Source organism: Ursus arctos, unplaced genomic scaffold (assembly GCF_023065955.2).
Source record: "Ursus arctos isolate Adak ecotype North America unplaced genomic scaffold, UrsArc2.0 scaffold_12, whole genome shotgun sequence".
Lineage (NCBI taxonomy): Eukaryota > Metazoa > Chordata > Mammalia > Carnivora > Ursidae > Ursus > Ursus arctos.
The window spans coordinates 1,800,670-1,814,544 of record NW_026622786.1 but is presented as its reverse complement, the minus strand read 5'-3'; the positions used below and the strand labels follow the sequence as shown (position 1 = coordinate 1,814,544).

Sequence of the window (13,875 nt, the reverse complement as noted above, 5' to 3'; positions counted from 1 at the left end):
AACACAAACATCAGTTTATCCTAATATTATTACGAAATGAGTTATGAAATGAAAGAAGAAAAAACTTGCCCCACGTCAACAGCTGAATCAGTCCGCCGCGCTCGGTGCTGTGTAAGCTGCTCAAACTACAACTCCCGATAGGCTTTGTTCTCCAACTGCGTCACATAACCTCCGCTCCGGCCCGGGCCCTGCCCTCTCCCCTGCCCCCACAGTCCAGAAACTACAACTCCCAAGAGGCTCCACGGGGCCCAACCGTCCGTTTTTTTCCCCCCGCCCCCGGCCTCCCGTTTACCCCCGCCGGCAGCTCTGTGGCGGACTCTGGTCCCGCGGGCGGCGGAGCGGGCGCGCGCGTCGAGGGTCGCGCGGCTGCTGAGCAGGGCAAGCGCGCGCGAGGAGGGAGTGGAGGCGTAGGGGGGCGGGGGTACGGCTCGCTCGCTCGCAAGATGGCGGACGAGGACGGGGAAGGGATTCACCCCTCAGCCCCTCACAGAAACGGAGGTGGCGGCGGCGGTGGGGGATCCGGGCTCCACTGCGCCGGGAACGGCGGCGGGGGAGGCGGCGGCCCGCGGGTCGTGCGCATCGTCAAGTCCGAGTCCGGCTACGGCTTCAACGTGCGGGGCCAAGTGAGCGAGGGCGGGCAACTGCGGAGCATCAACGGCGAGCTGTACGCGCCGCTGCAGCATGTGAGCGCCGTGCTGCCCGGGGGGGCGGCCGACCGGGCCGGGGTGCGCAAGGGGGACCGCATCCTGGAGGTGTGAGTATCTGGGCTGCCCGCCGCCCCACCCCGCCCCACCCCCTCCGGCCGTCTCTGCATCTCCCTCTACCCCTGTCGCCTTCAGGCCGCACCGTCCCCCCTCCCCCCTCCAGCCCCTGAACCGGTGCTCGGGACTCTGTTCCTCTCAGGCCCCGCACCTTCTTGGGGTTGACCCTTTCACCTACCCGCGCCCTGGGTTTTCGTGACCCGCACCTCCCTCCTGTAACCAGTCTACGTCCCTGCGCCCCCGCTGTTTTTACCCCTGCCCCCATTCTTCTCCCTTCTTTCCTGCCCTTTTGCTTCCCCCCCCCCCCCCCCCCGGGCATGCCGCTTTCTGCACCTCCCTGCCCTCCTAATGGACTTCTGCCCCTCGCTGACAGCATCTCCTTTTCTGACCCGGCCCCTGCCGTGTCCTCCCCAAGTTCTCATCTTTAGCATCGTAGTTTGTTCTCCACTGCTGCCGTCAACCCCCATGGACCGTCCCTCTGTCCTCTAGACCGAGTAGGCAGGACCTGTGATCGGCTCCCACTTTTCCTCCGGGAATATCATCCCTCCACTACACTCCTTTTGCTTTCCTTAGTTACCCTCTCCTGTGGTTAAGCACCCCCTGCATTTTTCTATCCTGCCTTGTGTCCCTTTCCTCCCCTCCCTTTTGGATTCACACTCCCAAGAGTGTACCTCCTTCTCTGACCCCTGCTTGCTTGCTTTTGGTTTTGTTTTTCTTTGGTGTTCGGGGACGGTGTCTTGGACACTGGAGTTTCTTTACACTGTTGTCCCGTATTACACCAGGCTTTTGAACCTAGTGTCTCCCATCTCCACATCCCTCTGAAAGCATCCGTATTCGGCCCCCCCCCGCCCCCCGCCTTCACTTCTGCACCATACTCCTGCTTCTTTTTAGTCAGGATTATGGTGGAGCTCTCCTTCGTTCCTGCTTGCCCCCCAAACTATACCCCTCTTTTGGGTCTTTGACCTCTTTACTTTTTCCAGGCATGCCCTTTCCATTCTCTCTCTTAGTTTATCCTGTTGTGATCCCACGCTCGACCTTATCCTATTCTTTATCTCCTCCAGGCTGCTTTCCCTTCTCTTTTTAGGCTCCTGCTGCAACCCATTCTCTTCCCTACTGCAGCCCCTCCCCCTTCATACTCCTCGTCTTTACCTCCCCACTGCATCCCTTAAAGCTCCAGCAGGATGCTGCCCTGCCTTGCAGTTTCTGTGCAGACCTCTGCCACCACTCTCATCCAGGTTTTACCTTGGTGGCTTTGTACTTTTGTATTAAAATTTGTGTAGTGATTGCTGGTTGACTGGTAGGTGGTATGTGCTCTCATAACCTCCATTCTCCTCAGCAGTCTTCGGTCCTGTATCTCTTGCCTTTTTACTGAACCTTATTTTTTCACACTTTTGCCCTGTCCCTTGTACTTGGATTTGCCCTCATGACGTCTTTCTCATTTTTAATAAATGTTATTTTCATTATAATTTCCACAACCTTCAGTCTCTCCTTTAGTAAAACAGTAGGTTTGCTCAAGGTTTCAAAGAGGTTAGTATCTTGAGGGTCTGGCCTATAGAGGAGTCCATTCCTTTTAATTTACCTTATGTCCCTTGCTCTTATCCTTGACACTCTTACTCTGTGGAATTCACTCATTCTGTTGCCTCTTACCTTCCACCTGAAGAAAGAGTAGCTCACCAAAGTAACTGTTTGGAACTATTAAACCTTCCATGTATGCTTTCTTTTTCCATTAATGTTCTATGTGCTCTTTTCTTATTCTCTCGTGATACGTTCTTAATCTTTGGGGGCTAGGGCATTCAGATATAGAATGCAGTAGTGACCAAAATTTTGCTTCATACCTGGGCATCTAATTCTTTTCTTTCTAGATAACTCGGAATCTGTGGCTGATGTTTCCTTCTGATAGAAGCTCTTGGAATTGTCATTTTCCTTTCCCTTTGGAAGTTAACTTTGGATCCAGCTGTTTATTTTTAAATTTAAAATTGAAGTATTTATTTAAAATTATGAATTTATCATAAAGTTCTAAGTAGTTTACTCTTTATAAGAGCTAAAGGAACTAAACCAAAAATAATTCTGTAGATGACTACAGCTAACATGATCAACCATTTCAAATATATATGTATATATATATCAACTAACATTGTTGGTAGCTTCTTGCCTTTATTGTGATTTTGTAACAGAGTCTAGACATAAATTAGGTACTGTAAGGGAGACCTCCGATGATCCCCTAGGACAGGTGGAAGGACTTGCCTCAGGTCCGTGTTCCAGTCTATGCCCATTCCTCCTTCGACAGAGAAAACACTGATTTTGGAGCATACTTGGTGGTGAGCAGAGACTCTGTCTTTGAAATGACCAGAAAGTGGGCAGGACAAAAGAATGCTCTTTACTTAGAGAAACTTACTCTGAAAGGTTGTGATGATGAGACTTCTTCCTGGCAATGGTTTCTCACCTTCCAACTGTATTTCGATTTCCAAATTCTGTGAAGCTTCTTTGCAACTATTGTGGAAATGGTGATAGTTGCAACACAGAGTCAAGCAAGTTGGCAAATTCTCTGAGACCTCAGCTATACGGTCTCTTTCCTTCTTCCAAAGTCTGCATCTTCTCCTTAGGTTTTCAAGTGAGAGGAGGAAATTAGCAAACAGACATGATTCTTGAGGGATATCTGTGTCTGTTACTTGTTTTGATTTTGGTTAGGTTGATGCTAATTTCCCTAAGGCATTCTTCAGGCAGCACTCCTTAGAGCTTTTCTTTGTCTCCTACAAGTTCCTTAAGTCACCTCTCTGTTGTCCCAGGAAAGTTTTGCATGTTATTGAAGTGCCAAAGTGGGGTCAGGGTTAGGCATAGGTAGATTATTACTGTGTGGACATAGTTTGCGTGAAGACCTTGATGATTGCTGTTTAACTAAGACTTGTCCCTTTTTTAGACGCTTTCCTCCTATACACAAATTATTCCAATTTTCATATATTGTAGTCATTTGGACAACTGAGTTGTGGAAAGAACTGAGTAACTTTGAGATTTAAGGAATTAAAAGCTTGGACAAAAGTAAGAGCATTGGCTTCTCTCTATTTCTTTTAAAGTTTACCTTACAAACGCCCTGTCCTGATTGAATCTTAGAACAGTCATTAAACTAAATTCAGTATGGTTCAGTTTGTCCTTTCTCCCTTCAAAAGCAACTAGATTCTAACCGGTTTGGAAAGAGTCATGTTACAGGGCTTGGTAGTAGGTTGTGAACAAGCCCTCTGGGCTCTAAATTTTACTGCAGATGGAAAGTTTTGTACTAGCAATGTTAATCTCCACCTTGTAATTTTTCCCAGTGTAACATATATTGAATGTTTCCCTTTGATGTGTATATACCTGGAGGGATGCTTTCAATAAGTAGAACCAAAATAAATAGGTCTTTGCACTAATTATATAGTATGTGAAGTAACATTTGACTTCAGGTTAATTTTCTTAAGGTTAAAGTATTTCCAAGGGCTCTTGATTGATTTCTTGAGAGGTGCCTTTAGGAGGGTTATAGTTGTGGTACCATCTTTATTTTTAAGGGATTAGGTTTATCTGTTGACTAGTTTGTTTTATCTCTTTGGTATTTGGGTAGTGTGGTCTTTAATAAGCATGGACCCCTAATATTGACGTGAAGCATTTAAATTCATGATATATTTGTACTGGATAGAGTATATGCTTTCCCTCTTCATAGCTTCAAGATAATATACCCATCAACTTTCCTTTGTTAACGTTACACTTGATCTTAGCCAAAAGACCAAGAAGCGATTCCCTTGTTAAAGTTAAACCATAAGAAAAATTAAAGGTATATATATATATTTGTTTATTGGGTGTTCATTTTAATAACTTAGGAATATATCATGGGCATTCTTTTTTTTTTATTTTTTGACTTCATTTAATATTAAAGTTTGGACTAAAGAGGTTGCTGCCACAAGAAGTATTTTTATGAGTTAAGTGTGAGTCATTTAATGTTGACTGCCAGTACCTTCTCAGGAGCTGCTTTCTCAGTTGTAGGTGAATTCTCTTTGGCCAAGATTTTCCAGGTAGATTTTAGAAATGGTGTTTGAAATCATGGTTATTGATCAAAGGAAAATTTTATGGTAGTGATTCTTAAGCTTTAGTGAGAATAAAAATCACTGAGTATGTTTTTTAAAAGTGTGGATTCTTGGACTCACCCTTTAAGGGTTATGTATGATTCAGTAGGTCTTGCATGGGCTGTAGAAGTCTTTATTTTTCACTCCCTTTGCAACCCACATACCCAACCCATACCTGGAGCGACACTGCAGGTTCCAGGCCTTGAATTCTCAGTTCATCTTATCTTCGTGGTTATATTGAGAGTCATGAGCTAAGACTATACTAACAAATAGTGATTTGTTAGGCTCCTGAACTCCAGCCCTTAGAAAGTCAATTCAGTAAGACAGTGGACTATTATATCTGCTTATCTAGACTTTATTGAATCTTTCTAAATGTTGTAATAAAGGTATGTGGTGAAGAGTGAGGACAAGTTAATAAAATCATTATATCACTTTGCACTTTTTTTAAATTAAAGGTTTATTTATTTTAGAGGGGGGGCACGAGGAGGGGAGGGGCAGAGGGAGAGAGAACCTCAAGCTGACTCTCTGCTGAGCACAGATGCACGGCTTGATCTCAAGACCCTGAGATCATGACCTGAGTGGAAATCAGGAGTCAGACATTCAACATCAAGAGTTGGACATTGGGGCGCCTGGATGGCTCAGTTGTTAACTGTCTTCAGCTCAGGTCATGATCCTAAGACCCTGGGATCGAGCCCCGCACAGGGCTCCCTGCTCAGTGGGGAACCTGCTTCCCCCTCTCCTCCCTGCTCATGCTCTCTGTTGTTATCTCTGTCTCTCTCAAATAAATAAAATCTTAAGAAAAAAAAAAGAGTCGGACATTCAACCAACTGAGCCACTCAGGCACCCCTCACTTTGCACTTTATGTAGTGTTACAATTTGCATAGTATTTTTACATTTGATCTTCACAACAGCCTTGTGAGATAGGAAGAATATAAATTCCTTGAGGATAGGGACTATATACATCTGTGTTGTTTCCCTAGCCAAACGTCTAATGGCATATAGAAGGTATTATTCAAAAAATATTTGCTGAATGAATGTATGAGTATTTTTGTCCCTTTTTCATAAGAGAGGAAACTGGGTGTTGCGCTAACGAATATTAACCAGAATTAAACCTAGGACTTTGGATTCTAAATGCAGTGTATTTTCCATTTCTTTGTTTTCTCAGCTATTTTTGACTGTTAATATTCTTGACTGTTCTTGACTGAATACTCACTTAAAATTCTTAAAATTTAGTCACATCCCTATAAACTTGGAAAGCAGTTGAGCTTTGGTTCTGTTGTGAAATGTAACTGTCTTGTATCATTTTTTACCCTGTCTCTCTGATTGTTAAATTGGATGGGTGACAGGGAAAATGGCTGTTCGTTGCCCTTGTTTGTTGATATCTTTATTGGTTATCAGTGAGGAGAGCCTGACATAATCATAATTGCAGCCCCAGGAAGTACTTTTAATTCCCTAGGTAGTTGAGGTAGCAAACAAATAAAACTAAATTTGAAAATAGCATTTATCTTCCTCTTGGAAATCACTGCCACAACAGTGCTGTTATCACGAAAAGATCTGTTGTTAGTAACATGAAGATGTGTCCAGGTCATATAAATTATTGTGAAGAAGGCTTCTTTTCAGCCCCCACTGACTAGTTTGTTTCAGGTGAGGGTTTGTTACCATGCTCTCAAGGATAATTATTTTTTAAGATAAGTCCCATTGGGAGTAATTCTTTTTTTTTTTTTTTTTAAAGATTTTATTTATTTATTTGACAGAGACAGCCAGCGAGAGAGGGAACACAAGCAGGGAGAGTGGGAGAGGAAGAAGCAGGCTCCTAGCGGAGGAGCCTGATGTGGGGCTCGATCCCATAACGCTAGGATCACGCCCTGAGCCGAAGGCAGACGCCCAACCACTGCGCCACCCAGGCGCCCCCGGGAGTAATTCTTATGATAAGCAAAGAGACTCAATTGACAATCAGACACTTAAAATTTATGATTGCTGCCCTGTGCTTTGGGAGCATGATTTGTGGTGAGTTTATTTGTTAGATGATGGCATTACTGACACAGTGGATGTTGTAGGTTTAGGTTAGAGCCAGTTAGGATCATTCTTTTTGACTATCCACTATATAGATGATCTCTGTGCTTTACTTGGGCAGTTCTATAAAAGTGTATGTATGGGTGGTATACTTCTAGCCCCACATGTGGAAAAAAAATATTGAAGATTTTTTTTTTAAGTACGCTCCATGCCCAGTTGTAGGGCTTGAACTCACAACCCTGAGATTAAGAGTTGCATGCTCTACCAACTGAGCCAGCCAGGCGCCCCGAAAATATTTAGGTAGTTTTAAAATATTTTTTAAAAATTTGCAAGTCTCTGTAGGAGATATATTTTATATTAGAACCAATATAAATACAAAAACCCCACCTGAAGCAAGTTTCAGAAAACCATATTTAGTGTTACTGTGCTCCCTGGCATTTTTTAGTCTGTTCGGTATTTCAGAGTTTTTTGTTTTGTTTTTTGAATGCTGATGGTGAGCCACATTAATTTCATGACTATTAGGTTATGATCTACTGTTTGAGAAACAGTGATTTAGGGTATCACTTTTCTGGTGTTGGCCCACTGATATATCACCTAATCTGATTTTGCAATTAAGCGCAAACTATGTGTAAATTATTGTTAGGCCTGTATGAGTCACAGAGTCCCCACATCTCTGTCCTTGAGAAGCTTAAAACACTGTGGTGGGGAAAATGTATAGTTTACTGTGTGTAAAGCAAATGAATTAATGGAGATAAAGGAAAAACACTATGGAGTTTAAAGGAAAGAGTGAATATGGTTGAGATGATTGGTGGGTAGATCAGTCATAGAAGGCTTTTAAACTGTGATTGAAGGACAAGTGTAATTTCAGTAGAGAAGCGGGAAGGAATTTATAGGTTGAGGAAACTAAAGGGAGGAGGATATGAAAAGTTCTTGGGATAACAAGGAATCTAAAGTTGCTATTTGTAGACAGTTGTGCTTGAAGTTAGATCAAAAAGGTCTTTGAATGCAGTGCTACGAAGTTTGGATTCTTTTCTCTTTTTGAGGTCAGAATATAATTAAATGTGCATTAATACCTAGGACTCCCTGTGAATTTAGTTTTTATTTAATTATTTACCCGAAGAGGTTGAATAACTTCCAAGGCCAAGGAGGAAAATCACTATTAGAATTAGAAGAATTTCAGAGCATCTAGTCTCTTGGGCTGTCTTGTACTATATAAAGAAGGGAACTAAGAACAACTAAGCTCTAACACCCAGAGCTGGGAACAGCTGGTGAGGAGTTGGTTGCCTTTAATTTGTATGTGTTTTACCTCACATTCTAGTCCAGCTTGTCGAATATCCACTTCTCTTTCTAAGGTTTTTTTTTTTTTTTAATTTATTTATGTATTTGGGAGAGAGAGAGAGAAAAGAGAGGCAGGGTGAGAGGGGCAGAGGGAGAGATCTTCAAGCAGACTCCCTGCTGGGTGCGGGGCTCCATGCGGGTCTCCATGAGGATCTCACAACCCTGAGATTGTGACTGGAGCTGAAATCAAGAGTCGGATGCTTAACCCACTGAGCCACCCAGTTGCCACACTTTAAGTTTTAAATGAGTGTACTTAACTGTTGTGTTCACAGTTGATAAGTTTGATCCTTATATGCTGTAGGCCCACTGTGCTCTGCCCTATGATGTTCTGTTTTAGCTGTTCTAAGAATTCCTAGCTTGCTCCTCTGATTTGAAGATGCCTCCTTTAATTTAAATCTTTTGTTTCTGCATACAGCATATTGTTGGGAGTTGAGGGGACTGAAGACTGTAGACAGACAACTTTAAATAAACTAAGGTTTATACCTGCCGTCTACCTTCTGAATGAAAATCCATACAAAGATCCTTGAATAAGAATTGGTGATGACCACAAAGTAAATTTTTGCTTTCTGTCAGTAATGTGAAGGGTACTTCAGGATTAACTTGTGTGATATGGTTTTAGTCATATGCTAGGTAGTATGTATGTAGTCTCTTATTTTTACTTAGTGTGCTCCCTGCTAACCAAGTAAGGTTCTCATAATAGTTGAGGAAGTACACCTATTTGCAAGGTATTAAAGTTGCAGAGTAAGGAACTGTATTTTGTTCTTATGGGTACTTCCTTCCATGAACTTAAGTTATTATGAAAACATCTTTTAAAAAAATGATTTATTTTTGCTTAAGCTATCTAAAACTGTAGAGTCTTGCGTCAGACCTCAGAGCAAAACTAGAATGACAGATCTATGTATTCTGTGGACTTGAAGCACAATTAATTTACTTCTCTTTGGAAAAGTACAGAGTGTCTGCAGAGAGTCAGCTGCTTGTGTGGATATTCTCCCAGCTGTGTTCAAGCAGCTGATTACTCTTAGAGAACTGTTCAAGGAGATTAACCAGGAAGTTGTCTTTTTCCCCCCAAATACTGCAGTACTTTTATATTTATATGTCTATCTGGTTTTAGTTATGTTTATTTAGTGTGTTTTAAAAATTGAGAGATTGATTAAAATAATTTTTGGCTATCTTGGAAAATGTGAAGGTTTTGGAAACTTCTTCCACTTCTTTTACTGATCAGTTTAATCATCTATAAAATTTGTAATTTGTAAAGTGTGTCATTTGTCTACTGAATACATCATGGGTTACTTACTTTTTTTTTTTTTTACGCAATATTACTGTCATTTTGATTTTGGTAGGGTTAAAAACTACTTTTTGGATCTGATTTCTCAAGATATGTAACCTGCATCTATCTTTACTTGGAAACAGCGATGAGTTTTGTTCTCTAGCTGGTATTTTGAATCCAAGGAAATGTGACACTTTTATGAGTTATGTGCTGGTAGATTATTTTAGATTTCCCTGCCCTACCCAGTTATTCTTCATATTGCTGATTCAGGAAAGGTCTTATTGTACCTTTCTTCTTGTTCAATGTGTTGAAATAGACCACAGCTTACAGAAACTATAGTCTGTGTTCCTCAGCTTCTGAGAGTAATTGCCCACATTTAATTTGGATTAAAGGGTGGTATTTGACTGCTGAAGGACGTATCCCTTCAAAAGTATATCTGTTGTTAACTGATTTTTATTGTTACAGATTTTTAAAAGCCGTCTCTCATAAATGAAGATATTTGAGCTGATACATCTGTACTTCTTTCTTTTCTTTCTTTCTTTTTTTTTTTTTTAAGATTTTATTCATCCATTTGACACAGAGAGAGCGAGCACAGGCAGGGGAAGTGGCAGACAGAGGGAGAGGGAGAAGCAGGCTCCCCGCTGAGCAGGGAGCCTGATGCGGGGCTGATCCTAGGACTCTGGGGTGGTGACCTGAGCCAAAGGCAGGCACTTAACCGATGCCCAACCGACTGAGCCACCCAAGCGCCCCCTACATTTCTTTCTATACACTCGTGTATAGTACCTCTTGAGAGTAATTAAATATTTAGGAAATAGGTATTAGGATTCAGGGTGCAGGCCTAGAACAAACTTACCAGATCACAGGAGGAGCCATGCTTTTAATCACATGTAGCAGTCCAGAAATAGTAGTGAAATAGAACTTTAAAAAAATTAAGATTCGATGTTTGGTAACTTGTGTCACTTACAATCTAAGATTGTTGATAAAGCTGGTAGATTTTATTCTTTAATTAACTTTCGCTGTGATCAGTATACCAAATTAAAAACATTTGGGGGTTGCATTTAAATTGGCCATGTAGGCAGTGGTTCAAAATACAGCAGATCTCAAACTCTTTGAGTTGGTGTTGGGAAATGATTTAAAACTGAATATGTTTGTTTACTGGTCAATAACTGAGGGAGGGATTCTCAGCAATAGTAGTGTACGTAGGAAGCTATGTCAGCCTAGGGAAACCATAGTGGCTACTAGCAACTTTCTTACCCCTATCTAACATTCATTACCCCACAGTATAAAGGAGTAATCCAGTTTTCACATCCAGCCTTACATTTAAATAGAACCACACGTTACTACATGATGATCAAATGTTTAAAGGCAAAAATTGAAAAACAGTCCTATCAAAACAAAATAAGTCAGTGTTGTATATAGTTTTAGCATCAGAACTTTCTTTAAGACCTTACTGGTAATTCTTTAGCCTCTGTCATGTGAGGGAACCCATTGTGCTTTAATTTTTTCATACTAAGTGTGGTGCATTTTGTTTTCATGAGGTGAACAGTATAATTACAATAGATTTTTCCCAGAATTCACATGAAATAAAGACTTGCTTTTTAAATGTCAGCATGTTTATTTCTTACCTCATTTTGCTATCCTTGGAGTCAGTGTTTATATTTAAAAATTAATAACAACAATTCGTTAATTTTATTTGCAACACATTTGAGTAAAAGAAAACAGCCTCACTTTGAAATTGCTTACGTAATTGAATGCCGTATTTTACTCTTAAGCATTATTTCTACTACCTCCCATAATAGAAAGCAAGATGATCACTAATACTAAAGTTTGGAAAATGTAGAGCTTGCATAATGTATTTAGTACTTCCCCCTAAACAGTGAAACCAGTATAAAAGTTAAAAATAAGGATTGGAGTTATGGAAGTGCATGAAGGAAAACCATTATTTAATGTTTTTCCTGGTAGTCTTAATAATTTTTTCATTCATTCAGGGAGGATTTTTAAAAATTTTTTAAAAGATTTTATGTATTTGGCGGGGGGAGAACAAGCAGGGGGAGCAGCAGAGGGAGAGGGAGAAGCAAGCTCCCCCTGAGCAGGGAGCCTGTTGCGAGGCTCGATCCCAGGATCCTGGGAACATGACCTGAGCTGAAAGCAGATGCTTAACCAGGTGCCACCCAGGTGTCCTTCGGGGAAACATTTTAATGAGTGCTTACTACCTGATGAACATGGGATTAGACACGGGATAGAAAGTTGAATAACATGTAGTCCTTGCCCTTAGGAAATTAGCTGCATATCCATTCCTCTACTGAGGGACATTTGGTTGTTTTAAAGTTTTGGTAATAATAGATAAAGCTTCTTTTTTTTTTTTTTTAAAGATTTTATTTATTTATTTGACAGAGACAGAGACAGCCAGCGAGAGAGGGAACACAAACAGGGGGAGTGGGAGAGGAAGAAGCAGGCCCACAGCAGAGGAGTCTGATGTGGGGCTCGATCCCACAACGCCGGGATCACGCCCTGAGCTGAAGGCAGACGCCCAACCGCTGTGCCACCCAGGCGCCCCAATAGATAAAGCTTCTATAAACATCTGTGTGCAGGTTTTTGTGTAGACAAGTTTTCAGCTCCCTTGGGTAATACCAAGGAGGACAGTTGCTAGTTCAGGCGGTAAGAGTATGTTAGTTTTGTAAGAAGCTGCCAAACTGTCTTCCAAAGTGGCTGTACCATTTGGCATCCCCACCAGCAATGAAGGAGCGTTTCTGTTAATCCATATCCTTGCCATCGTTTGGTGTTGTCAGTGGTCTGGATTTTGTTCATTCTACTAGGTGTGTGGTATAAAATTCATTCTTTAAATTATAAAGTATTGTAATGTGTTAGAGAAAATTTGGAGACAAAGGAAAATAAAAATAATCCCCCATCCTATCATCCTAACGAAACTACTTTTGGTATTTTGGCTGTCTTTTTTTAAGGCATCTTATGTGAAGTTGATTTTTTAAAATTAATACTTTATTTTCCAGAACGTTTGATTTACAGAAAAATCAGACAGAGTTCACATATATCCTTCTTCCACCTTCACCATATACTTTGTTCTTTTATGAACATCTTACATGAGTGTGGTCCATTTGTTTAAATTAATGAACCAATATTGATATGTTATTACTAACTTAAGCCCATAGTTTGTTCACATTTCTTTAGTGTCTAGTCCTAATGTCTTTCTGTTCCAGAATCCCATCCAGGATAACACATTGCACTTAGTAGTTGTGTCTTTTTAAGCTCATTTTGGCTCAGTCTTTCTGTTTTTGATGACCTTGACAGTTTTGGGTATTGGTCAGGTGTAGTATAGGGTGCCTGACTATTGGAATTTGTCTGATCTTTTTTTTCACAATTAGACTGGGGTTTTGTTTTTGGGGGAGGAAAATTATAAAGTACCATTTTCATTCGTTCATATGAAGGGTATGTACCATCATTATGATTTGTGATGTTGATCATCTGGCAGAAGTGGTGTTTGTCAGGTTTCTACACTGTAAATTTATTCTCCTCAGCCCCTCTCCCCTACTGTACCCTTTGGATAGGAGTCACACTCTGTGTGGCCTACACTTGAGGAGTGGGGAGTTATGCTCCCCTCCTCTAGAGTGTAGTATCTGTATAATGTAGTTAGAATTGTTCTGCATAGGAGAAGGATGCCTCTTCTCCCCCATGTATTAATTTATTCAGTCATTTATATCATTATGGACTCATGGATACTTACTTTATAATATGGGTTATATAATCCAATACCGCTTTATTTTATTGCTCCAGTTGTTCCAGCTTTGACCACTGGTAGGTCTTTCAGTCGGCCCCTGTGCCTTTTGCCATACCCCCCATTAATGTTTGGCTTGTTTTGTTTTGTTTTTGAGTATTTCTTTACTCTCTGGCACTACCAAAAGCTCCAGGCTCATGTTGTGTATTTCATGCCCCAATCCTGGAATCAACCATTTCTCCAAAGGGTCCTAGTTCTTTTTATTGGGGAATAGTATTAGGAATCAAGATCTGGGTGCTAGATGTGGTGGCAGCTACTAGGGTATAACTTCTTTCAGGTCCTCTCAGCTGACGGCCAAAGAATATACGTGTGTGTATTAACCCCTGTATGTACAGATGTCTATAACCATTTCTGTATATGACCGTCTGTATATTACGGTACACATGAGTTCTTACTGAGCCTGTAGCGTCACTCCATTACCATATGCATTCTTTCTCGCCCTCCCTTGCAGATCTGTACGTTTCCACTCCAACAGTGAGAAATTTGGCTCCCCACGTTCATCATTCATTTACTTAATTGTTCAATTCCAGTATACACGTATAGCAGTTGGTAACTTGTACCCTGGGGAAGCAGTTTTATCGACTAGAGTACAGTGCAGTCCCTTTTGCCTTTGTCTTA

At 41.2% G+C, this 13,875-nt stretch overlaps 1 protein-coding gene across 2 annotated transcripts in view; it reads left to right on the top strand.

Annotated features, from left to right (window-relative positions):
* Positions 1–257: 257 nt before the first annotated feature.
* SNX27 (sorting nexin 27) overlaps positions 258–13,875 on the top strand; it is a 62,859-nt gene continuing 49,241 nt past the window's right edge. The window contains exon 1 of one of the 2 annotated variants that reach the window (XM_057310266.1): positions 258–754. In XM_057310266.1, coding sequence (XP_057166249.1) covers positions 444–754 — 311 coding nt within the window. In that variant the 5' untranslated portion in view covers positions 258–443. The remainder of the gene's footprint in view (positions 755–13,875) is intronic. The other variant, XM_026486740.4, reaches the window with a different exon arrangement.